Below are 27,677 nucleotides of genomic sequence, written 5' to 3'. Positions count from 1 at the left end.
CCTAGCAACAGAGAACAGCAATTTCATTCCAAGTGGTCACAGTGAAATAAAGAAAATAACAGCGTGATGCAGGAAGATGAATGGCACATTAGTGAATAACTTCTCAAATGTGCATTTGTTAGTCACAAAAAAATTGAGAAGAACATATATAGAAATGCAGCTTTACAACAGATGGACATTAAGTTAAAGCTGAAGTCAGTAACATTAATTAAAACAGTAGAGTGAGCAACTCCATATGATCATTTTTCATATAACTCATCAAATGGAACCGTAGGTTTCTGATTAATTTTTTGTGGTGTTTTTTTTTTAAGTTCTCATAAATAAGTATTCACTATCATTTACTTTGAACAACCTTGCATGATTTTTTTCTCTGAAGCAGTGATTTGTAACTCCAAAATGGCGGTATTAAAAAGAAGAGGTAATTTTAAGGGGGTACCAATATTATTGTTAAACTTTCAGGTGGGAAAAGAACATTTTCTAAAGCTAAATTATGGTATGTTGTGATTTTCATAAAGTGGATTGTGTAAAAATAGAAGGAAAAGAAAATATGCTATGAATTAAGTGTTGATGGAAGATGCTAGATTGATGTTTTATGTTACCTTGCAGATAAAAATCTGCAGAAAAGTTATGTAATATGGTCATTGTTCTAACATAATTTACTGATACCTTGGTTTCCATGCTTAGTTTTGTCACTCTAGGTGACAACCATGTCAAAGGTGACTGTTTTGAATATCTCCAAATATCTGTTGAAAGATTATCTGTTTTGCTGATTGTTTTATGTCATCAACAGCTATTCACTTGGAAGGGAAGCCATATCCTTATTCACTCCAGCAAAGTGAGGAGTAATTAAATGGTAGTGGCCTTGGTCTGAACCAGTCTCAGAGAAATTAGTAGAGTTTTAGGTTTGAGGCAAATATCAGAGAGATTGACACCAATCTATGCATCACTTACATGTGGTAGTACATAGGCATATGGATTCAAGGAGCAACTGAACATATTAATAAAGCAAACATCCACTGAGGATTGCTAAATACATAGAAAACAGCTCCAACTCAGAAATGCCCTAATCTAAAGATGGCTGGAGTTTGGATGAGTATTAAGGACTGGCCCCGTTCTTAAGCTCTTCCTAAGCATCTGCACTCAGCCACAGGCAGAGATAGGATGATGGGCTATAGGGACGTCAGCTTTGAGCCAGTACTAGTTTTTTGTAACCCATCTTGGAAATGGCCCTGTAAAAAAATGTAGCATGTTTAGAATGATTATAAGACTCATCATAAGAAAAATTGATCTTGAGTGTGTGTTAGTGAGTAAAAATACATGAAGAATATGTGACAGTCTCTTTCTTTGTAAGCTTCTATTCTGCCTTCCTCTGTAGCTGATGTTATTGGGATATTTTTTATTAGACTTGGAAAGCACAATTCATTCTGTTTATTTATGTCCTATATAAATGCATTGTGGCATGAATAGATATATAGTAATTATCAATTGTCCACACAGCTACTCTGTCTCATAAATGCCTCTATAAAATTCTAAGACTCATTCTCCACATTTAATTCCCTTTATAGTATAATACATATTGTGTTTGCATGGTGGTTAAATTTCTAATGTGCCAGGTGGGAGTTACATATAGAAGATATATTTCTCCTTTCTTAGAGGTTATACCACCTATTTTCTTTATTAATTCTTTTGGAAGAAATCATAAAGAAAAACCATGACATTTCAATAGAAAAAACATCTTTTCACTTTTTTTGCCTTTTTGACAGAAATTACTGAAGTGGAAAGAAATATTCTTAGACATTGTCCTAGCTTTTCTCAGTCTAGCATATGAAGTACAGTCATATTTCTTATTCTGTGACATATAACTTAGTGCAGGATAATCCCACAGATCTCTCCAACCTCACAGTAATAACTTACAAACTTTTTAGTGTTCTACAATAAGAATTTCTCCTAGGTAATGGTGAAAGCTATCAACTAAGATTTGGATCTTCAGTTTAATTTATGTCTTTTTCTGTACTTGTTATGTAACATTAACCAGGAGGCATTATCTTTTCTTAATTTACTACTCTATATTAAAAGATTAATGAGAAGTAAGGATTTTTGGAAAGCTATCTTAAATCAGTAATGAATTTCCTTAGCTATATAAATATCTTCTGCCAAGCACATTTCTTACTCACCTTTATTTTTACTTAGATCCTGAATTTGCCTGAAGTTAGTAAGGATTCCAGATACAGAACTAATACACTCAGAGTCCAGAACAGAAAAGAACTTATTGACATATTGTCAACCCGGTAAGTTAATTAAAAGGGAAGAAATGACATTTAATCTGTTAATGCAAATAGTCATGTATAAGAAACTCTCATCATGTGAAAATTTTACTTTACTCTTTTGAGATACTTTATTTTTTAAAAAGGGCATTGAGAACACTTACTGATGTTAAATATACTGCCTTTTGCACACAGACTATAGTGTGGACTAGCAAGAAGCCAGACCACAGATTTAAGTTTTCAGAAACCATTTTAACTTATTTTTAACCATTAACTTGAATTTTAGCGAAACAACCAGTGCTTTCTGTTTTCCTGGATGAATGTAACTCCTGGAAATAAAATGCTTGGAGCACCATTTGCTTTTGCTATGACTGGGATTTTAAAGTTTTCACTGAGAATTGCTGTATCTAAGGGAGTTCCACTTGATGCTACTCCATCACTACTGGTTCTGTATTGTGGTACTGTGTGCCCCAAATTCTCCCTGGGTCAGTCCTTTTGAAATCAAAAGGATATATGCTTAGTGTTCTATGTGGGAATAATCCTATTAAATACTTTAATTAAAAATTATTTAAGAGGAAGCTCAGGAACCTTTTATTTGAGAGATTAAAATAGCTTAGTTATCTTCCTCATTCTGTTTGAGAAGGCCGTATTTCTGTGGAGTGCTCTTCTGTTTAATGGAAAGGATGATACATTTATATAACATAAGAAAAAACCTAATCTGTCTAAAGCTACCCAAAGGTGGTTTCAGCAACACTTCATACTTTGGGGGACAAGCAGAAGGGGCAGTATAGCTACTGTTGTCAATGATTCAAGAAAACTCACACTATTGTTTTGACACTTGGCCCGTATGAGTCTCTGTCAACAAATGTGTAACAATTATCATTCAGGCAATTTTTTTGGTTTTTTTAGGAGCATTAAGTCTGATGCCCCCCTTTTCATTCTATCTGAAAAAAGAGTTTCAGTAGCACACCCCTCCCCTTCCTCTCAACCCCACACATTTTTTGGATATTGAGAACCAGAATCACCTTACATTAAAGGCTGTAGAGGGAGTGACTTTGCGTATTCCTGTTGCAGGTGCACTTTTGTCTCTGTCTTACCTGTCCCTTTTCAGGTGTCCTGCTCCTGAGGAAATACTGAAGTATCAGGTGACTTTGCATTTTCAAATAATTATGGTGCAGCTCTTCATGATGAACTTTTGGAACTCATCTTTTGCTTGCCTTCGTATAACAAATGTATTGTGATAGCACAGATGAACCCACTCTTCCTATAAGTTTTAAGCCCTTGAAAGGCAAAAGTTATGTTTTGACCTACTTTTGAGCTTTTACATTCTTGACACTTAATCAAAGTTGGTTCGTGTTGACTTATTACTTGGAGTTCATTTCATTTAATATGGCATTTATCTAATGTACTCTGGTACCTTATGAGAGTGATGTTTTGCCATCCACAGATCAATTACTTATTAGGTTGTTGCTTGTGGTTAATTTTGAATACAGGTTTTTTTTTTTATGGGCAATATCTGAATAAGAAGATAAAGTTCAAGGAGCAGTTGTTCTTTGAATGAATTGCTAGAATTCTAATTAGTTTTTATATCTGTAGCGTTTAGTTCATCAGATTACCTCATTGCTCTTTCAATTACTGCTTTATGTCTTTTTTTGTCAGAGTTTATGTTCTGTTTTATTAGCATCATTTAGGCTGAATTTCTGTGTAATTTCTGTGCAAGTATGTGACTGTATACATACTTTTGGAGTAGATGTTTCCAATAGTATTCTATTATATCATATTACTGTGAATTCATCTTGCATTCAATTTTAAAACACTGACTATAACAAACACCTTTAGCATTCTAATGTATGTTTCCATACACGTTCCATGGTAACTTTTATTCACTAATGCACAGTTGTTTGTAAAATTATATGTGGTTCATTTTTGAAGTTATTTAGAGAATTAAATGAATAGTTTCTTAGTGCTGAAAAATGTCAACCCTTGAGAAATGAAGGGAAATGACAAAATAGTAATGGCAGAATTTCACTGAAAATACCTTAATTAAATCACTGATTGCTTGATAGTATTGCAGCTTCCAGCACATGGAAAATATAAACCTAAGGTGCATTAGTTGGAAAGAAACACCTGCAGACCCTCCCATTCACTCACTATAGGTACACCGGTATCCACCTCAAAATAAATTTGTGGAGACATGAACTGGAGCAGCTTAGCAGACTTGTGATTTTCTTGACATGAGTTCTACTACAGTCACTTTTGTTGAGATGAGCCCCTCCTTTGTGTGGTGGAAGGCAAAAAGGAACATGAAAGTCCTTTAAGGAATTAGTCAGGCCATTCAACCATGTCTGATTTTGATGCTGTGCCAGGCAGGTTGTGTACAACTTGATGCAAAACAGCTTTTTGCAGTGATGTTGCAATGGAAAAAGTCAGCAAACTTGTTTGGTGTGCCAGGCTGAGCAGTAAAAAGCGGGTAGAAATTTGCATCTATGTATAGGAATCTGGTCATTCCTAAATGTTCCTTCTCTTTTGTACATGCTTGGAAACATAAATGGGAATCATGGTCCTGGAGTGGAATCCTTTGAGAGTGTTGCTGCTGATAAGGCCAGTGAAAAGATTCACGGATATGGTCTATGTCTCAGCATCTCAACAGTAATTATGGTGACTAGAAGCACATGAGAGGAAACATATATTTGTGTTTCCTTCCCTTTCCCCCAACCTCTTTTGCTGCCATTTTCAGTTTATACAGCCTTCCTGTTTCACTAAGTCATTGGTACTTTAAGCACCATTTGTATGGCAGATACTTGGTGCTCTGCAGTTGTTTGCATATATCATTGCTGTTGCACGGTAGATATGTACATACTTTTTTCTAAGCTGTTGATGCTGTTATAACCTTATTGAGCTGAGTGCCACCAGAGCCTAGAGTAGGCTTCCATTGACCTATCTAACCTGTCCCCTTCCTCCTATCTCTTTTGAACTATTTCCAGAGGTATGACATACCTTTTCTTTTCCTATTTTTCTTGATTTTCAAAATGCAATTCACGTCTAACTTCTGAGCACTTAGTAAGTGCAGGAAGAAGGATTCTTAACCTCCTCCTCTTAAGGAAAAAGATTTCCCAGGTTTTATTTAGGAATAGAAGGAGATGCTCAGACCTACTCAAAGGGTCAGGAACTCCCTGAAGTCCAGAGCATTTAATTCGCTGCATGTGTGGAGCTGAAGTTTTTAAAAACATCTGAACTCTGAATACCAAGGAAACAGTTGATGCCTTTCATTTGCTAGGGTAAATGTTAAGCAACTGAGACTCTTTGGCCACAGTTTTATTCTAGATGTGTGCACAAAGGAAGCATTGGTACAATCGGACAATGTTAAGGAACACTGTTTTTTTTAAAAAGGATGTATCTTGGGAATTCTTGACTCAGATGACCTCAGATTTAGATCAGTAATTCTACTCACCACCTGCAGTAACTGTGCCAGATTTCAAGGCAGTTAGATAAGCATGGGCTTATAGAGCACTTAGAAGAAATTGACCTTTAAACAGAAGACTTTTCAGAAAGGTGTAAAATGACCTATTCATCACAGTCAGATGTCCTGAGCTGAGTGACAATACAAGATGGAGATGAATATGGCTTGAGACATAAATGTAGCTTGAAACAACAGCTCTGAGAGGTGTGAATTGCTCCATTCATTTTAGGAAGAATTTTATCATCCTCTCTCTTCCCTGACAGAAATGAAGAGTGAAGCACATCTGTCCTTAGCTCTTCACTCCAGCTTGCTGTCTGCTTACAGCATCTCGACTCCCTCTGTAGGGTACACATGAAAGGGAGAGGGAGAGAGCAGGTAGCGGAGGATAAATTCACATATCCACAGAGATTGTCAGATCTCAATAAAAGGGACTGGAAGGTAGACCACTGGAGTGGTATGCTGCTTCTGAGAGACCCAGCTCTCACATTGGGGCAAGAGGAGGGAATTACACAAACCAGTCCCAGACATCTTGAGAGGGGGAGTGTTTTTCAGTTCTGTCTTCTATAGGGAAATAAGTACACTGCTGCAAGGACCAGTAGGTCATAGGATATTCACAGGGAAGAAGAATATAGGTCTGTGCGATATTTTGTACTTGCTTTGCTACTGGTGGTGTCGTCCCTTTTCTATCTCTGGTCCTCTTCCTGCTATGCTCTTTTTTTCCTGTCCCCATCATCTTCCTCCACTTCCTATGGCTCCCCCAGCTTCTTATTTCCTCTTTCTCCTCCCACTGCTGACATTCGCACATCTACTACGTTTGCTTTACACAAAAGGAAGCTTTGGTGCCTTCTGTATCTTCCTCTTTATTTAGGTTACATTTTCCCCAAATGACAACAAAGCACAACTCTGACAAAAGCAAATTGCCTCTGAATGTCTTCCTTTCTTGGGTGTGTGCCAAAAGTCAAATTTAAAATGACCCTACCTGGGTGGAGGTCAGGTTCAATGGCTACTACAGAGGCCCCCGAGACTCCCAGCTCATGTGAGAACTGACAGACTACAGAGCACTCTGGTTTTTATGTTTCCAGTGGAAACTTCTGGTTTGTGAGTTAAATGTACATATATCCAAGAGAACCAAGTTTTAACTGTTGGAACGTTCTCCCCCCACCTCTGTTCCACTTTTACCTTTGCTTCCTCTGGAACAGAATAGTACCAGGCACAATGTGGATTATTTTGTGTGTGTGTATGTGTGTATACATACGTATGTCAAGACTTACATATATAGTGTGCGCATGAAATTTGAGATGCATCTGTGCAAAAGCTGGTATAATGCCAGTTTTAAGAGAAGCTGCTTTGAGGAAGGGGACTTAATCTGTTGACCTCCTCCTTCAAATTATTCCAGAAGTTGAATGTTAATCCTACCCTGCATTACCCTCAGTAATGTAGACACGTTTTAAGACAGTGCAGCTAAACACGTTCTCCAAGGTACTTCGGGAAATAACCTGTAAATGGAACAGAGGGTGTGGGGTTGTATGAGTGCAGTGGGAGGGGGAATAGCAGACATGCTTTCAGCCTTTTAAAGTGAAGCAGCTCACATAATGAAGAACACATAAATTCATCATGATTAGTGCTCCTGCAGCTATAGCTAAATTATTGTAGACTTAAATTCAGAAGTGTTAGGGCTGGAAGCAATTCAGAGTGGAACTTCTATTCCTAGCTCTTATATTTTAAAGCCCTTATTCTTGACTGTGCACCACAGCTGCATGTTGTGTATATAAGTGTGAGGGGAAAAGGAATGAGCAGGAAGGAAGCACAGAGGAACCTGATCCTCAGTTAATGAGATCGTTGCTAAATTGTTTCCACCTAGTAACAGAAGAGGAGAGCATCTAAAGGGGAAAGTGTATTGTAAAATGTTTAATTTGCCTGATGAGGAGCACTGTTAAATTCACACTTGTTGAGGCACACCCAGTCTCTGTAAATCTCCTTCCCCATCCCCACCTTTTCTTTTTCTAAACCAAGAGCCTTGTAGACTGAAGTCACTGTTGATAACATTACAGGAATGAGCATCTGGTTGTTTACTGCTTCAGCAAGACAGGTATCTGAAGTTTGAAAGGTAATTGACTTCAATGGGGCACAGCTGGTGAGGTTTACTTTCCCCAGTCATCTGCCTCACCATCAGTGCAAAGATGGTTGAGCTGTGTAGTCATCAGCTACCGAACTGTCATGGTTTGATTTAAAATGCTTTGTTTTAAATTGTTATTATTTTCATGTTGCATTCTATGTGTGCAACTGAGAGAGATCCAAAATGTCTCAAACATCTGATTTTTGGACTGGGTAAGCTAATGTGTATTTTCTGTGTTCTTTTCTCACCTCTAAGCATTTTCATACATGTGTGAAGTTCAAGATCCTTCCTGAAAAGGAACTTGATATCTTTTTTCTGATGACATACGTTACTAGCTACAAGGCTGCTGAAATCAAGGGACATCTTTTCATTGATTTTTGAATGAGCTTTTTGACCTGACCCTTGTTAGCTTTTACTCCCCTTGAGTAGTTAAAAGAACAGCAACAAAAATCAATACAGCTTTCCATTATTCTCAGTGTGCTTTTTACTGATGTGTGTTTACCTAGCTGATTTTCAGTTAATTTGCACTTCCTTTGTCATAACTATAGAAGCTACAGTCTTTTTGCTTACTTGAGAAAAAGAGAGGAAGGCTTAGGAAAAGGAGTACATTTCTAGTGTGCATAGTTTAACATTATCTGAATCCAAAAGGAACTAATTCTGGAACATGCTGGATTTTACTATTCGGGAACCATAAGTAACGCGTTTTACAATATGGAGGTGTTTCCCTCTCTCTGGTATGCTATTCCTTAAAAATCATACATGGTTTTAAAACAGCATGCAAAACTTCAAAAAGGAGCATGAACATCCATTCATCTCTAGCACAAATTCTGCAATAAAGGTGAAGGTTTATTAATAGTTCTATTAAACTGGTAATATTTATAGTATGCAGAAATATAAAACAAGTTTCAGAGTGGATTTGTGGTACCTACAAATATCTGGACTGTACTTTATGTAGCTACCACTTACAATCTACTATACGTGACATCTTTTAAAATAGTTGGCATATCCATCAGCAAAACATGTCAGTACAATCATGTTGAACCCAAAGATTTTAAGGGTCTGTTGTGGTTTGCTGAGTGATTAATCAGTAACCAAGAGGAGACTAATTAGACACTAACACAGAGGTGCTTACAGACTATTGAGTAAATACTATAGTATTCATTTTGAAAACTCTAATTGTATATTTACTGTACACTAAGGGATAATGATCCATTATTTGAATTTTCCAAATAAATTTTTTTTCTATGACTTTTATTTTGTATAGTGTCTTCCATAGAGGCTGTTGTAAGAAACTGTACAAACTATTTTACTGAGTTAACTACCATTAGAGAGATGATTAGTAGTGAAGGGAGAAAATATTGTAGATATTTGAAAGTAAATAGACTGTTGATAGGACAAACCAATGCAAAAACCGTAATGCAAACTTGGGTTGTGCTAGAAAACCCAAGAATGCTATTGTGGACTTTAGCAAGAACAGAGAAGGTTTTTATGATTGACTGCATGTAAAAAGCTATTACTAATTCTAGATGTTGCCATTCCATCTGCATTTGGTAGCTGTCCAAATTACTTCTCTGAATTAATTGCCATAAGCTTCCTATAGAAAAGAGCAGTATTTTGCTTCAGTAGTTCTAAACTTACTTTGTGTGGAATTGGATGGTTTTATCCATTAGAGAAATGTGGGTGACCTTCCACATAGGATGTGGCAATGATTGAAGGTTTCCTAGGAAACATGGAAAATGGGATATATGCAAAGAATGCAGACAAAGTGGATCCATTCATGCTTTAGAAGTCTTTATTTCGCTGAAAGACAGAATATTTGCTAAAAAAGAAACAAAGTTTACATTAATAACTAACAGAGTGAGAAACTTAGTACGTTTTAATACAATGTGGGTATGCTTCTAACTCATTAAAGCCCTTTCATCCAACTTGTGCAAGTCAAGCAGACATTCTCTTTCCTTTTTGCAATTAATAATCCATTCTCCCTTTTTTTTTTTTTTTTTAATTTGTTAGAAAGCAGAAGGGGATTTAGGTCTTGCTTTTTAAGAAGCAAAACTACACTTGTGGTTTGTGTAAGGAAATAAGGTGTAAGCCCTTTTTATCTGATATTTAATTTTTGGACTTTTGGAGGCTCTGCATTATATTGTGCTGTAATGTTTTTTCATTAATTTACTGGGTGTATAGTTTAAATTTAGATTTTTTCATTTAATGGTGCCTGCTAGATTTATGAATTGAGGAAAAATATATTTAGTTGGATTTCTTCCTGTGAAATAACATTTCAATTAGTTCAGCTCATGCTACACTTTCTAATCTTATAATATTTTTAAGCATGAAATATCTTTAATGTTAAATGTTTCAGAATCCTATGCCTCATTTCAATATTGCAGCTTCAGTAGCTTCATGAGTGCTGTGTAATTCAGTGCAGAGGAGGCTTAGAGTACTGCTTAAAATGCAAATAAGACCTCATGGAGACTACTACCTGTTTTAGTGAAGTAAGCCTTAGTACAGGCTTTGCGGTAAAGGTCCTACCAGTGGGTTTGTTCTCCATTAGGGTACATATCCTTTTTTTCCCCGAGGTGTTTTGAGAAAGAGCCTGCATTCAAACTTCATACCACAGACTAGTACGGTAAAAAGTAAACCCTTTTGAACTTCTAAAATACTGGTAGTAATTGTAGAAAGCTAAGCTACAGATTTAAAATGATTCTACAGATAAATCATAGATATTTTAAATGGCTTTATGTGACTATAGCAGATGGAACGTTTTAGAGGGAAAAGGGACTCATCTGCAAATACATGAAGCTGTAGTGTGAATCACATGGTTGAGCTCTCCTGCAGTCACCGAGTATCATTGAGGTTCCATGGACAGGTAAAGATTCATTTGCAAGTGTCATGCTTCAGAGTTCAGATGCTGTACAGTCTTGGATGGCTTTTTACTAGCTTATGTTTGGAAGATGGACCATTGTTTAGCCTTGTATGTGTTTCCATCAGTTATTTTATTTATATATGTATATAAAAATTACTTTTTTCCCACTGAAAGACAGCAGATGACACTATAAATTTTTCAGTTAAGAAAAGGAAATTATATACTAAGTAGGATATTTATAAAAGACAATATCAAAGCATAGAAAAATGTTTTAAAACAAGTGTTAAAGGGAAAAGGATTGGCCAGGCCTTGTAATTTACTGCTGATAGAGCTTTTCATTTTCAGGAGAGAATTTCAGTCTTCTGCTTCCAAGAGAAGTTTTTCTTGAAGGTCTTTACTTGATGTTTTGGAGTGCTCAGCATGATATCAACCGATACCTAGCAACCTAAACATCAGCCTTTTGCTATAAGGAAAGCTTATGGTATTTATTTGTGTAAGTGCTATTAACAATTGCATTTAGATAGAGGGAATGATGCATACAGGGTAGCAAAAAAGCCCCTCAAACATTCAAAGTTTGTGCAGCTTGTGCAGCTGACATCAGAGAGGTAAACTTGGTCATTTTTTTATCCTCACATTATCTTTTATCAGATTTTGAAACAGTATTTCTCCCTTAATGCTGTGCAACAGATATTTCAATATATAAAACACAGCTGAATGAACCAAATAGTTGCATGCTGTTGCTCTCAAAATCTGAATAATAGTACTTTATTGGCAGTGGTGATGTTCTGTTTTGTTTTTAAACAGTTTGCTTAACAATATGCTCTCAACAGCCTCTCTTTACCACAAATAAAGGAAGCTATTCTACATCAGATTTAGGTCAAGAGTTTCAATTTCAAGAGAAAATGCTGTGTGTCTCCTTTGAGGGTGATAGAATGTGGGATTTTCCATCTTTGAGTTTAAAGCTTTTAGGAATTCTCTCCAACCACCAATAAAAAAATTAATAAGTAAGACTAAGACAATGGTTAGGTCCATTCAAAACAAGTATTTTTTAAAAACAGAACATCACTTGTTTTCTACAAAAATTGTGGTAATTTTTTTTGTCTCTTACATAGGAAGGAAGAAATCAAAGCAGAAGCTAAAATTTCAGATATTCATACACCCCACAGAAATTTTGCAAAATGTGCACTCACTTCACTGTATATTGAATCACTGATACTGAAAAAGAATGTATGTCTTGAAAGATATTCAGATTTACCATGACATCAGGAAGTAGCATACTGATTATGTAGATGTAGATAATTGAGAGTCCCATTGAAAAGTCTTCATTTTCAGACTACCCTTTAAATCCAGAAGTTGTTTGCTTTTTTTAAACTCAGGAGGATATTTATAAACTCCTCCTTAAAAAGCAGTACAAGGAACATAACACAGCAGGTCTTACTCATTACTAATAGATCAAGGGAATGATGATACAAATATTAAGAATTACAATAATTTCTTAGTGATGGTCTTCAGCACGGTTATGATGCTGCGTCCAAGAGTCCTTTTGTAGGTGTGCTCTCTTTTGTTAGAAATGAGATAGTAGTGGAAGTTGAGGTGTCAGAAAAAGTAGTAGCTGAAAAAAACTTTTAATTTATAAAAAGGGAGTTAGTGGGCCATGAATTATGAAGCATCTCATGAGGGAAGTGTCTCAGTTGCTAGCAGAGAACAGCAGAGTTTTGTATAAATAGGACCAATAACTGATGGGAAACAGTTTTTCGTATGAATCATATTTATACTGTGAAGTAGTTTGAGCCCCAAACCTTAGTAATAGAAGGCTATGAATAACAAGAATATACGGATTATGAGAATTATTGCCAAACAGAGAGTATTGAAGGGAAATACAAATTATATTTACTTTGGCTTTCCTAATAGCTGCAGTCACTGAGGAAGGAAGGTCATCTACCTCTCCATAGTTACCTTTTTTCCCAAGTTTCCTGTAATGTACCTGATCCTAGGTATGGTCAGCAATAGAGTACTAAATTAGATGGACCCTAGATGTATCCAAGAGTGGCAGTATCTTTATGGCTGACTACATCTATACCCTGAAATAATATTCAATGAAGTCTATAATTGAACAGTGCAATAATCTTACATGTTTTCTTTAAACATGATGCTTCATCATGCTTCATTTCTTCAGAAGTGACGCTTCATTTTATAATACATATATTATACAATATATTATACAATGTAACACATTTTATAATACAGTGCAAAACTTGTGCATTTTCTTATTCATTTAGAGTGCAAAATGCATTGGGTATCGGGATTTATTCCCTCAAACCTTGGGGAAATCGTTCCTGCACAGGGAGAAAGACATTAACTGTGAAGCTTGGATCCATACCTATGCCATATACTTAATATAACTGTAACTTGTCACCATCACTAGTTTTTTTTTTCTTTAGTCTAAAAGTAGCATGAAATACTTTGCAGCTAATCTCTGCATATGTATAAAAAGAAGTTTACAAAGTTTGACTTTGTACTGATTTAGGGGGTTTTGTGCTTTTGTCTCTATTAACTTTCTGTCAGAAACTTGGAAGGGTTTTTTTGCATAATAACATGCTAGAAGTAAAGCTGAATGTTACTGACATTGTTCCAGATAACGCTTAGGAAACTCTGAACTGGTGAGCTATAGCATATCAGTAATTGAGTGTCCCTTATCAAGGTTTCTATTAATTTCATTTCCATCAGGTCTTTAAATCACACCCAATTTCTTTTCCGTGTTGTACGTATCATGAAGTAGATCTTTCCTTTCTAATAATCTGGTAGACCTCTGTGTTATTTACCTTCATGAAATTTAAGATACGATCTCCAAATAAGTTCACCTTTGATTCAGAATCCCATACGGCTGCAGAATATACCATCTCTCAGTGACTGGTATTGCTTCAAGTGTGTTTTCTTCATGTATGTAACTCTACCAGGCAGATAAGGAAAGAAAAAGTACGTAGTAAAGGAGGGGAAATAGAGTGGTGCTACCAGTTATGGAATTGAATGCTTAGAAAGAGATAAGGTGAGCTTTTTGTATGTGATACAAGGACATGGAACTCTGTGTTCACCAGCGTAGGCACAGTGTTTATATGCTGAACCAGTTGTCCTCAGGATGTGTGATACAATCATACAACAAATAAATATATAATCAATGTTGTTATCTGACCAAAAAATGTGGCTGTTAATCCTGACCTATATTTTGGGTGTAATGGAAGAAAAACTTTGTGATGCTTTACGTCAGCTTTTAGTGAGCAGTGTAATATGTTAAACTCACACCCACATTATAGCTATCTTTTTGTTTTTAAATACGTACATAAAAGAAAACAAACGTGAAGCACATTAGTGTAATTGAGGACTGGAGGAAACCCATTGATCTTTATTTGAAACTGCTGATAAATTTAGCTTTACATCATTGCTGGATTGCTTCAGATGATCAGATAGAAATAGATATCAGTTCAGCTATGTTCTTTCCCCTATGTCTTTGGGTTTTGCATTTCTGAAGAACACATTACATTTCGGGTAGTACATTTTCGTTATGTTATTCACTGCCTGGGAAGAAATCGGTGGGGAAGACTATGGAAGCATTGAGAGAGGGAGGAGACATGCTATGCATTTTTCAGAATCTGAAAGCATGGAGTTGAAACCACATGCTTCTTATTTGCTCTTAGGTTTTCAGAAAAAGCAACGATTGAATGGTTGCAGCTCTTTGAAGGTAGCGGGGTTCCATACGGCCCAATCAACAACATGCAGCAAGTATTCTCGGATCCTCAGGTTGGTTCTCACCAAATCTTTTCTATACATTATTACATGTGTTTTACAAATGCTGAGTAATGATCACTTTACCTGCCACTCAGACCTACTTTAAAGTGGGATTTTGAGAGTTATATGGTGGATTGAGTTTAAGCCAATAATATAGCATAATAAGAAAAAAATACAGATCCTTAAATGAATTATATGCTTGGGAACACAGATTTTGCCATAATGCATTAAACTATAGGTATTCCATGTCTTGTATGGAGTCTGTCTTTCAAAAATGGCTGGTAAAATGGGGAAAGAAACTGTAGTATGTTATGTAATTGCATTTTGTCAGTTAATATGCAGAAAAGTACCTTTCTTGCTGTCCACAAGCAACCAATTTTCTGTATGGAGTATGGATAATCAGAATCTATACTGTTTGAAAAAAATGGGCAACTTTTTGACTGGAAACAGAAAAAGGAAGCACAAAAGTCAAATGCAGAAAGATTTTAACCTTTTCTTGGCCTGGTGGTTTCCCTGGTGTCAGCTTTTTATTTATTTATTTATTTTAAATTTTAAGTCTTCCACTGAATAACATCTATATTTAATTATAAACAATATTTTTACTTTTGAGTATCTGTAGTGTTATATTACCTGGATATTCCCTGATCCCTCCCCATCTTCTCAACCTCTGGCTTATGATGGGTTAAAGGGCCCAGCACAAACCAATTTATACTGTCTTGAATAGTGTAACAGAGTATTTTATGGCTATTCTATTGTGTGATGAATCTCCTTTAAATTAATTTCTAATAATGAGAGTAACAGGGAAAATGATTGACCATTGGAGGAAAAAAAAAAAAGCAGCCAATTTCATACATGTCCAGTGTTTGTCAGGATTTTGAATATGATTGTACTCTTCGGGAAAGAAGAACAGTCAAAACAATCTCTATCATAAGGGAATACGTATATAATAAATGTGTTTGTTATAAATATGTTTATTACACTTTTAGAGGTATAAGACAATATTTTTTAGGCTACTGCAAGGAAAGAAGTTTAGAAAAAAAACTTCTATTTATCTTCTAAATAAATATGCTCTTTCTCCTTAGAATGATGTAGTACCATGCTGTAAAGTATGCATGGGCCAAACTTTTCACTTCTTAACTTTCACAGGGATTAAGGTTGGGCTTTGAAAAACATACAGCAAGAGTATTTTACTTAGAATGTGGTTGACTTGGGGCAGCATTGGAAAAATATTCTTCGCTTTTTTTTGATGCTGTGAATTGTAAGAAGTCAGGTCCACTCTGAAAGAGACAGCTTTTTAAAACAGTATGTCATGGGATGGCCATTACCTCCCAAATGGGAGAGGTTAGCTTGGTTACCTTGCTCTTACTAGAATTCACCTAAATAGTATTTTTATATATATATATATATAAAATATATATTATATTATTTATATATATATATGTCAGGTTATTTCCTGACATAGTTAGCCTATCTATGAAAGGTATCACAGTGCTTTGCAGTCAGATATATGGCAGGTTTTCCAAATTATTTTCCTGTTAACGGGCATACTGATCTCTTTTCTTCCTGATGAAACTGCTTGAAAACGTCTTTTCTACACCCTTTACTGAAATAAGTGGCACTCAGACACTGTATTCTTATTAGTATTGGAAATGCATTGTCAGTATTTGTGGCGATGCCGCATGTTATACGTTTGTTTCGTTTCTTGTGCTGCCTGCCTCCTTAAGCATTTTCTCACAGTTACTGTTCTGTTCAAGGGGAGGGGAAAAAAAAGATGGCAGTTCTTTCCTCTTCTTACTAGACATATGGAAAAGTGTTGACATTTTAAGGTATTGCTCTTATGGCCAGATATTTACTTCACATATAAAGTTAAGCCCCCCCACTCCACCTTCATGTATAGGAGAGACCATCCAGCAGACCAGGAATTTGGAGAGTAGCATACTCAGCCTCTTAAGTACATTTTTCTAATTTCTACACAAATTTTTATTTTGATGGTGAAGACTTCAGACCTTCACAGGTGGTTTCATTGCCCTGAGTCACTTATCCATAGCTTGGATTTAGGGGCTTAGGGGTAGTTCAAGCAAACCTTTTCACCTTCACATTTCTTCTGAACTGTAGTTTTTTGCCGTTGCACCTTGCTGAGTCTCCCTCCACTTGCTCATCTTTGTGCTGCTGTATAGACAGCATGCATCTGGGATAAACACACATGCTTGTGTATAGCTTTGCTCTTTCATAAGCCAGCCTGCAATTTTGGTTTCTGAAACCTCAAAAAGTATGATAGTGTCCTGAGACTATGTCTAAGACTAGGGAAGAAGTCTAGCAACACCTGAGAATCTGTAATCTAGGTATCCTCTGTGCTATGAAATCTCAGTTATAAGAGGGAAAAATCAGCACCCACCAACAAGAACATACTGTAATCACAGCAAGATTTTTCTCATATGTAAAGCTGAACCCAATCATTAAGTATAAGAACTTTGTAATCATTCTTTACAGTGCTCCCATTATAATATGGTGGTTTTTTTCAGGCTCAGTTTAGATCATAAAATACATTTCTAGGAAAGATGTCACTCAGCTTGCATTTAATAACCTTACTTACTAATACTGTATAACAACAAGTACAAACAGTGTTATGTAAAATGAAAGAGTGTATCATAACGTAGTAATCAGCTTTTCATATTCATTTGCTTTCAACCATTGCAAAGACTCCAGAAAAACATTGAACCCAGTGATACTTCAGTACAGACAAACTCTAATCTACCTCTAACAGATAATACTTGGGTTTTGCTAACCTCTTCTATTTTGGATGTTATCAGCAGAATTGGACCTAAACACAATTCTATTTTTTAACTTCATTTTATTGCCTTCCTATTTGATCTATGGATTTTAATATCCATAATGCAACCATCATTCATTATAAGTGCAGTCTTGCACCATTAGTGACCAAGATGTGCTGCATGGACGTCAACAATTGTCAAAGCATATTCCAGCTCAGCTGTCAGTAATGCTGCAAAGGGTGCACTGGGCTGCTAGAATCCAAAGACAGAAATCCTGGGAAGGGGTTGGAATAACGCAAAGGAGGAATGGAAGCAAGTCTGAGGAGATAGGAAAGACAAGTAAAGGAGGTGACTGAAATGGTCTAGTGGAATTTAATCAGCTACAGGTGGGTCATGTTTTCAAATTTTATTTTATTTTAACTAAAAGGACCTCAGAACTCTGAAGGCCAAGAGTGGTTTGTATAACTTCTTCTATAAACTCAGGTAAAACAACACAGTTTTGATCCCAGGACATTTTGTTGATATCAATAACAGCTTCAATCATACTCCAAGTGAGCTGCCAAAAAACATGAAAAACTTTTTACTAAGTTAGAGTGCCAGGTGATACTGATTTTTCCATGAATGGAGTGAAAAGTCCACTTCTCCCACTGATTATCTTTTCTTCATTTCTGAAGTTAAAATGAATACCACAGGCATTTCTACTGCTAAGTCAATCAGTCTGTGGATAGAAGTGTATGTGTACTTGTGCATGTATGGATCAAAAGGCTGAGAGAAAGAGGAGCAGATTCGCTAGTTAAGGGACCAATTTTCTTAAAAGCAAGAGGGAGGAAAGAATGTTTGTAGAAGTTCTTAGAAACTCTTAATAGTACAGTATAGACTATTTTAATGAAGCTTTTTATAGTCAAACTTTTTCAAGCTATTTTTTTAAAAATGTGTTCTTTAACCAGGCCAAGATAGTACAAACATTAAAGGAATTCTTAAAACATTTTAAAAAACTTACTAGTGACCTCAGTATGGTCCCATTTAACATACCCTGGGGAACATGTGTATGAAATACAATGTGGTTTGAGGTTTTCCAAACAAAACAAACTTAAAAGAGAATACCATTTTTAATAGAAACTATTCAAATTCTCCCAAAAGATAAAACAAAACAAAAACAGGTACGCGCTGTACTGCAGCTAAGTATGAAAGAGCAAAGATCTTTGCTGGTTAAGTGAGGGTTTTTTTTTGTTTTCTTTAAAACATTACCCTCCCCCTTTTCACAATGTAATTTCTTTCACTGTTCTTATATAATGTTATTACTTTAATTAAATGGCTGGCATTTATAAGAAGCAACAAAACAACCCAGAAATATTATGGGCAGTTTAATAAATTGGTATCTGATGTTTTACCAGATTAAATCCATTCACGTTGATGAATTTTACTATATGAATGTTGCCAGCTGAAAATAAAAATGGAAGCCATGCAGTGGTACTTCCCCGCCAACCCTGCCCCCAAAGCAGTTACAGTCATACCACACAAGTTGAGTACATCAGGTGTAAGACATCACCCTGATGCATCACTTCTGAGAAATATGGGGAGGGAAATATCGGAGCTGAAATATCACAGCTGGCCCTGATTTCAGCTCCTGCCAAACACCTGCAGACTCTAAAAGGATACCAAAACAAAACTCCACCCTGTGGCAAGAGGCCATCCCTTAACAACCCTTCCCTGACTTTGCATCACTATAAAAATTAATTTAACATTTTTTACAGAAACCTTAGTCTTCCTGTCCCAGAAGGCCATTACAGTTCCTTTAGCCATTTCTCTGAATATGCCTCAGAAAAAAAACCCCACAGATTGAGTATTGAAATGTCTGATAGCTGGAAATTATCTGATGTTTTAAGTTTATTATTTGTGGAAACTTATGAAGGTGGTAGATTTTTATTAACCTCCAGATTGTCTCTTATTTTGGAAGTAATTTCATTTGAACGCATCCTGGCAAAAATTTCCTAGCATCTGGTAGAAGCTTCTACAATCAGTGTTGTGAACACAGAGAACAGCAAAAGATATCAAGTGTGTTGTTTTGTTGGTTGTTTGGGTTTTTTTAATCATCTTATACATGAGTGGTTTTGGTTTGAGTGTTTGGTTTCGGTTGGTTGTTTAGGGTTTTTTTCTTAAAAATGACCATATTTTAATTATTATTCTTTGTTGAAATAAACTTCTGTGGCCCACTGAGGGCTGTCCCAAGTCAAATGAAATTATATTCATGTCAATAATACTGCAGGGAGTTTCTTTACATGTAGAGTTTTCTGCAACTGAAAAGCAGTTGATGAAGGCCTGAGGTAATACAATGTGTCTGGAAGTAATTCCTAAGAGACAAGAGAAAGAGAGGAATGAAATTTTGCATGTGTCTATCAAGTAAGTACTAAAACTGGTTGGAAATTTTCCGATGGAATGTTTTTACGTTTAAAAATGCCAATTCATTGAAAGTGAAACATCCGCATGAAGGTGTCTAAAATTAAATTCTATTTTGAAACAGAAAACAGCTCTATTCTTGCCTGTCTTGCTATGTTGAAAATGTGCATTGCCTAACTTTGATTTGGTGTTTCAAGCCAACTTTTTACTTCAATTTTTAAATTTTATGCAATGAAAAGAAACCACACCACCAGCCATACCCAACCCTTTAATTTTGTCAAAAGTAGCTCTTTTATACTAAATTACAAATGTTTTCAAGCTTTTGGTCTGTGGGGAATTTTAGGACGTAGATTCTGTTCTAAAGTGGAAAGCATTAAGGAATGGAACATAGTGTGAAGAAGTCAAATGGAAAATCCAGTTCTAAGACTGTTTGTAGTATGTGATTCCCACATATACACAATTATGCAGGCTTTATATGCGTTATGAGAGAGTTCTGTATCCAGATGTTATAGGAAGGGCTCAAAATGAGACATCACTTGTGTTTTGGTATGAGGAATATTGTAATAAGAAGTGTTTTTTAAATTTTGGCTGTAGTGAAATGTGGTCCATGGCTATGCCATGTTTTTGTGTGGCCTGCATATCTTACAATGACTAGTAGAGAGCTTAGAGTGGAGAAGTCTTGAAATACGATGGGTTATAAATAAAAATGTATGCTTATATTAATGATAGGCTTTTGTTTGTACACACATTTAATATACATCTATTGTCTAGATAAAAAATATAATGTAAAGGAGGTAGTTCAACATTTTCTATTACCAGGTTTTGTTTTTACTTGCCTATAACTTTGCAGGGTTTGATCTGAAATTTCCAGTGCTGATTGTCTGCTTAAGTCTGAAGTACGTTTGGAAACATTGCTGATAAAATGATCCACTCCTGTTTGATAACAAGCTTCCAGAAATCTGTTGTCTACTATATCAACATATTCTTACAGCTGTTTTTTGCTTGGGAGCTCTGATGCTCATTTTTAGAGAATTAGTTTTTTTTCAAAGAGACTTGGGCAGAAAGTTGATTGCAGTGTCATAGATGTGCTCTTTTGCTGTCCCATGTTTTCAAGGGTGGGGGAGAGAAGCTGGCTGTGAATAAAGAGGAATGGAGCCCCAGGCAGTGTGTGCAAAAGATACGCTTTCACCTGCTGCCGCATGTTCTGGTCCTTTATGTGTTTTGTGAGCCCAAAGGTGTCATCTTTGCTCGAGACCTGGATTAGAAATTGTATATCTACACTAGATAAAATGGTTAGGCTTTTTCAACGCCTGAATTTTGATTTCTAAAAATGTCACAATAAATAAGTAAGAACAACACAAACATGAGAAAATTCATCAACAACATTATTTGCTGTAGAAGAAACTCTAATTCATAGACTGATATTTTTAAATCAAGTAACATCTTTCTGCTGTACCTTCTTCCTGAAGTGTGCAGGATAGACTTGACTCTTCAGTAGGAGAGCATTTAGTCTGTCTTGTGAACCAGGTTGTTGTCTGTCAGATTCTTAATTCATTTGATTCAGAATATAAAAAGCAGTGAAAGAGGTAAGAGCTTGCAGAAATATGGCTTCATTTTTAGAGAAGTTGAATGCCAGACAGGAATCTCTTCCTGCATCTGCCACACAGTTCACACGTCGTTTTGGGTAAGTCACTTCAATCAAAATGTTAAAAGATGGTCATTAAATGTGTGTGCCTTATGTTTTGAGCGCCTGCATTGTGACACTGTATGCTAAATACACAGCAGCACTGAGTTCTCATGGATATAAATGAAACTGTTTAAAGTATTATTTGGTCATTTAAAAATGTAATATTGTTGAAAATGCTGGAAGACCTAACATAGTGGTTTTACCCTTAGTTTTCACTGTACTTTGGTTTCTTAGCCATGAAATTGGGACTTATCTAAAAAGCAGTGTTGTAAAGATGCAGTAGTTACGCTTCTGGTAAGTATAGCTTCCAATGTGAAAGCACCAGAGAAATAACCCTTTGGGAATTGAATTTTTTTTGTATTGTGTGATTTGAGTGATCTATATTAAAATAAGACCTGGAGCTACACCTTATTTATGAGAAAATAAACCCGCTTTTGAATATCTTCTACTTCCCTGAATGAGGGAGGAACCTGACAGGAAAAAACAAGCATGCATTTAAAGATTGTGCTGTATTTCTTTTGTGCAAGCAAGCAAATGAGGCTTAGTAGCAGCATTTTTAAAGTTCTCTTTTAATGTCTTTTAAATGTGTACATATATGAATGGTATGTCTTTAGCTAGTAGTATTTGTGTATGCATCCCATTGAGAAAAGACTAACATAAATATTTGTTGGTTACGGAGAATATTACGTTCTCAGAAGCACCTCATTAGAGGTCTGTTGTGATAAAATACTAAATTGTGTTTAAAAAATTACATTGCAGTCATGGCTGTTCAAAGGTACGAAGAGTCACCTAGCCTTTTCGGGCATTCTCTTTGTCATGATTTAACCCCAGCTGGCAATTAAGCACCACGCAGCTGCTTGCTCACTCCCCCCACCTAGTGAGATGGGGGAGAGAATCGAAAAAAAAAAAGGTAAAACCTGTGGATTGAGATAAATACAGTTTAATAGGACAGAAAAAGAAGAAAATAATGATAATAATAATAAAATGACAATAATAATAAATAAATAATTGGAATATACAAAACAAGTGATGCACAATGCAATTGCTCACCACTCGCTGACCAATGCCCAGTTGGTTCCCGAGCAGCGGCCTCCAGCCAGCCTTCCCCCAAATTTATATACTGGGCATGACATCACATGGTATGGAATACCCCTTTGGCCAGTTTGGGTCAGCTGTCCTGGCTGTGTCCCCTCCTGACTTGTGCCCCTCCAGCCTTCTCGCTGGCCGGGCATGAGAAGCTGAAAAATCCTTGACTTAGTCTAAACACTACTTGGCAACAGCTAAAAACATCAGTGTGTTATCAACATTCTTCTCATACTAAATTCAAAACACAACACTATACCAGCTACTAGGAAGAAGATTAACTCTTATCCTAGCCAAATCCAGGACACCCCTCTAGAAGGAGACCTGTCAAAAAGCCATGCTCAGGTTTTGAACCAAAGAGCCTATTTTTGAAACCTCACAGTCTTTGTTAGGCCTCATTGTTAGGAGTCAGTAATGCATGTCCCTTGCACCTCAAACTCTTGGATTAGTTTCTGTGCTTGCAGGATTTACACACTGGTTCCCTAACCTTGCAGCTCATCAAAGTGACATCAGTTGGTTTCAAAGAATCTATTTGGCGTCTCACAGTACCAAAGTATGCTTAGGAGAAGGCCATCCAGCTTTAGGATGTACTGAGCTAGATGATGTGTAACTTCTTAGAAATCCCTCGCAGAGTGTGAGGCCAGCTCTCACTTCTGTTCATATAAACTTTGTAACTATGGGTTGAAAGAGAGTTTTTAATTAACCCAGTTATTGCATTTATCTAAAGTTTGATGAGTGTTAAGTCTGTTATATGGATGGGAAGGGGGAAAATACATGTATGTCTATCTCATCAAGTCTCACAGCCTGAAGAGAGTTTATATGCTGAAGCAATTGATTCAATTGATTCTTTAGAAGTTTGGTGGTTTTTTTCATCTGAGCATTCACTGAATCATTGTCAGAAAGTAATGGTCAGTTAAAAATTGCTGTTCTTTGCTTTTCCCACAGTATGTAAATTGTGAGACTGTCTATGCCTTTTGGTTGCCTGACTCACAAGACCATACCAAATTAAGTAAGAAACCACCATTTTTTGTTTTAAAATATTTTTCTTAAGTAGATGTGGATTCATTTACAAAGCTAAATTTATAGGACAATCAATAATAAACACTGGGATTTCAGACTAAATTTTAGACATCCTTCTTATATAACTCCCTCCAACAAAGGGTCACTTTTAACATTTCCTACTGTATTTTTATGTTCTCAAAATTAATTTCCACCTTGTCGTCTTGGAGTTCATATGAAGATACTTTGGATTTTTTTTTTTCTTTCTCGGAAACCATAAGGGCTAGATTTTGTCATAGGTATTGTTCACTTTTAAATAGATTTGTTTGTAATCTGTACAAGTAGCATGGAGGACCTTTGTAGTGTGTTGTGTTTTGTAGGCATGAAAATACTAATGATAATCTGGAGAATAAATATTTGGCATCTTTCACTTCAGCAAGGGAGAAACTAAAATGGAAAATACAACAACAACAAAAAGTGCAGAAACTGTGCAGATCGGGCTTTAGTTACCATTTGATCTTCAGCTGCTTTTCCTGAATACTCAATTTAAAAATCTTAGCTCAAGCTATGACCCTGGCCTGTCCTCTTGAAATTACCAGATTTCCCACTCTCTTCAGCCTAAGTTCATCTTGGAGTCCCACTCACTGCTGAAAAAAAAATATGATATTTTCAGATGAGATGCTGAGATATTCACTTTGCACTGTACTTATGCAATAACATTTTAAAAAATATACTGTTCTAGTTTTATGCCTCTTAGTAACAAGGAGGAATATTTCAGCCATGAAAAGGCAAGTATGTAGGCTGAGTAGGAGTAGGTATTTGAAGATTTAGATTTCCAACCACGACAAAAAGGCATTAATTAGTCAGGCAAGCTTTCTCTGTCATTACCATTTTCCTTCTCATCTCTGACTGGTTTCATGTAAGTTTCTAGTATGATTCAAGTAGACAGTTTGTAAAGAAGCAGGAAGTATTTCCTCACTCTGCATGGTCACGGAGGCCAGGAGCATTACCATTGTTTTAAAGAACTCATCCTAAGCTTAAAACTGGCTACAGTGTTCAGTTGTCAACACTCTGAGCAGCCAGCCACATGTTGAAATTTTCTCCACACAATTTCAATTGGCTACTTAGCAACCACAGCATTTAATTATAACAATTTAAATCAGAAGTTGTGTTATTTTGTAGTATATGTTTTAGGGGTAGAGCTTCTTTTGAATTACCTATAAATCTTGATTAATATTGTTGGTGATCTTGGGTGTTCTTCAAAACTTTTTCGAAGTTCTGAATAATGATGTAGGTGTATTGTTAATTAAAAAAAAAAAAAGCTAAATTTTGTTCAGGTTTACAGACAGGCCTTTGGGATGACCCAATTGAATTTTAATTGTCTAGAATGACACCTGAAACACATCATAACTCACAGAAGGGGAAAATGTATTTGTATTTTTATGCATGCCTGTAATGGCCTATTAAAATAAACATTCCTGCAATGAAAGAGTCACCTCTGTGAAGGTAGTGCGTTGAAGATGATTAATAGTAATATTTAATATGGAGATCCTGACTTGCATGTGAGAGAAGACAAAGAGAATTGAGGAGTTTTGAGCCAAATTTCAGGCAGGTTTAGGAATGGCATGAGAAAGACACAAGGGTGAATTGAGATGCCAAGCAGATGGTATTTACACTGTGGATCCCAGTTTAATTTCTAAGAAAAAACAAGGAAGTAAAAAAAGAGCCTCTTTAAAAACAAATGAAAACCCCTACTAGCAGTTCCTCCCTGCTGTTTTGATGCCAATGTTTTAAACATTTGTATTCATCATCCACAATGAACTGTATGTATTGCAGTCTAGTTTGACACATGGATCTGGGAATTTCAGGAGTTAGGCTATGTCTCCTAACAACCTGTGAGGGCCAGTTTGAGGTCTTGCTATTTCCATGAGCTGGGTTTTGGAGGGAACCTTCTTCCAAATGTAGTCTGGTGCTCCCTTGGCCTGGAGCAGGCAATTGAAATGCATCTTCCCACAGTCCTCAAGTCACAGCCGAAGTAGGCATGACTGGAAACACCATTTAATATCTGCACATCTTGTTCTTTCAGATACTGTATTTCCACAGGGTTATAAGTGAAAAAGGTAGAAGTTAGGGTTTGTCTAGTCCTTCCTGTGATGCTCAAGACTACCCATTTCTGTAAAACAGCTGACGTTTCTGTTCCAGTCATCAAGATACAGGCTTTGAGTTTTAGAGAAACCTTGATGTTTAAATAAGTTATGTAATAACAGATTTTGTAAAAAAAAATCCCTCTTCTTCCCCCTACCCCTGAGCAATCATGAAGTCAAAAGAGAAGAATATTTACTGACAACTTGAGTGTGCAGAAACCTCCCCCCCGCAAATTCCTGTCATGATGCTCCTTTAGATTTCGGGGCTACCATGTACAGGGTGTAAGGAAGTTGTAGACTGGCATCATTATTTTCAGAAGGGAGAAGGCATCTTTCAGGCTCTGAAATTATCAAGATGTTATCATATTATTATCATTATATTCATTTCTATTTATACTGTTGGCAGATAAACCTGACTTCTTGTTTGGTAGTTTGTACCAAATTCATCAAGATCATGGTCTTGATAAAGGAATCTCTGTTACATCCCACAGTTTCCCATATAGGTTTTCTATCTGACCTTTAATGTATGTGTCTTATGTAGGAATCAGCCATCTTTCAATGACTTTCTTGAGCTGTTTTTGGATATGTTATTTGTTCTTGTTGAGAACTGCAGTAGCAAATTACACTTCCATTTTTATTTCTTACGTGTACCTCGATACTGAAAAGTGCTGACAGTGTGCAGCATGCAGATGCTTTATTCCTACTACTTTCTGCTTTCATGGCATTGCTTTGCATCTTTATGTATTTTTCAAACTATTGATTCTTTGTTTTTAACATTTCCCTTGTGAATCTAACATTAAACCTGGAATTTGTGTTTTACTGTCCATACAATGTGTATTTTCTGGATGCAGTATTTATACACAATTTATCCTATTGCATGGTATATTCTAGTGGGAACTTAAGTTATATTGATGCAGTATTCTGGTATTCCTTATTCTTCACCCTAAACTGGTATATTTGAAAAGAGAGATACTTGGTGTGGTGAGCCTATTGATTGTAAGAACTCATTGGATTTTTCAGTGTTACATCCTATTCTTAGGGTGTAAGAATATGCATTTAATAGGAATGTATACTTGAGGCTTTTGTAAGTCATGTGTTTTGAAATGCAGAAGATATGTCTTTAATATAGACTGATTTTTGTTTTATTGCCTTTTTTCTGTCATAAGCTCTAACTCCAGTAAATACGCTGCTACAACTAGTGTCAGTTATAGATATGTGTTATTAAAGGAAGATGACATTCAGTGTCTCCAAAGTGAAATTTCAAAATATTTGGCAATTTAAATGACACACTTTCATGTCTTTATCCTCTGAATACGTCCTTTCAAAATCTAAAAAACTAAAACGTTACTTGGCCAAACAGCTATGCTAATTGAAATTAAAGGCACAGCAAGACCAGTGCAATTGCTAATCAGGTAAATATCTAACTCTATCCTATATTACAGGCAGGTTTATAAAAATAACAGCAAATTATAGGTTCCTTGTAATGTATTTGCTATTGCAGAAGACTCTTCAATCCATGCATTTTTCCTATTTTAGAGCAAAATGCAAACACATTCACTGTGTACATCTTACTTCTCTTTTTAGATGAGCGATGGAAAAATAAACATGAAAGAAAAGCATGTGGAGATAGTTTATATCTTTACAAGTCATCTAGGAAAGGGTGTAGAAAGAAGTGTTACTGTCATTTCACAATACAAAGCTTTCAACCTTCTTGGCTGTTTTAAGTGAATTTTTGATTTGAACATACCAAATTCTGTAGATACAAACGTTCAGCTGCTTCAAAAGGAAAGGCAGATGCACTCATCAAACTGTAGGTATATTCTCTTTGAGATTCTTGCCTTTGCATCAGTTTGACCTGTGTCAAATCAAAGGATCAAAAAACAGTGCTGCAATCTTAGTTGAAGTAGCTGTCTAACTGACCATCTGAATAATCTCAGAAGTCAGCAGGGTGATAGGTGCGACTGAAATTAAGTATTTGCTTAGCTATGAATAGGGTTTGTATTCAGCTATGCCCTTAATTAAAAATGAATATAAAATATCAGAATCCAAGCAATGTGGATGTTAAAAAGACTTCAAGGTATATTGCAGAAAAAGCAACTGCTCTACAGATAGC

General features: G+C 36.0%; 1 protein-coding gene across 14 annotated transcripts in view; it reads left to right on the top strand.

Annotated features, from left to right (window-relative positions):
- The window catches only part of SUGCT (succinyl-CoA:glutarate-CoA transferase), a 338,446-nt gene that overhangs the window by 134,292 nt on the left and 176,477 nt on the right, over positions 1–27,677 (top strand). For 8 of the 14 annotated variants that reach the window (XM_052795879.1, XM_052795895.1, XM_052795888.1 and 5 more), the window contains 2 exons: positions 2,191–2,288; positions 14,393–14,495. The exons of 2 other annotated variants lie outside the window; for them this stretch is intronic. In XM_052795879.1, the coding sequence (XP_052651839.1) occupies positions 2,191–2,288; positions 14,393–14,495 (201 nt within the window). Of the gene's footprint in view, positions 1–2,190; positions 2,289–3,338; positions 3,625–14,392; positions 14,496–27,677 lie in introns of those variants that run through there. 4 more of the 14 variants (XM_052795945.1, XM_052795954.1, XM_052795905.1 and 1 more) reach the window with 3 other exon arrangements.

Source organism: Harpia harpyja, chromosome 1 (assembly GCF_026419915.1).
Source record: "Harpia harpyja isolate bHarHar1 chromosome 1, bHarHar1 primary haplotype, whole genome shotgun sequence".
Classification (NCBI taxonomy): Eukaryota; Metazoa; Chordata; class Aves; order Accipitriformes; family Accipitridae; genus Harpia; species Harpia harpyja.
This window is presented reverse-complemented; position numbering and strand designations above follow the sequence as displayed.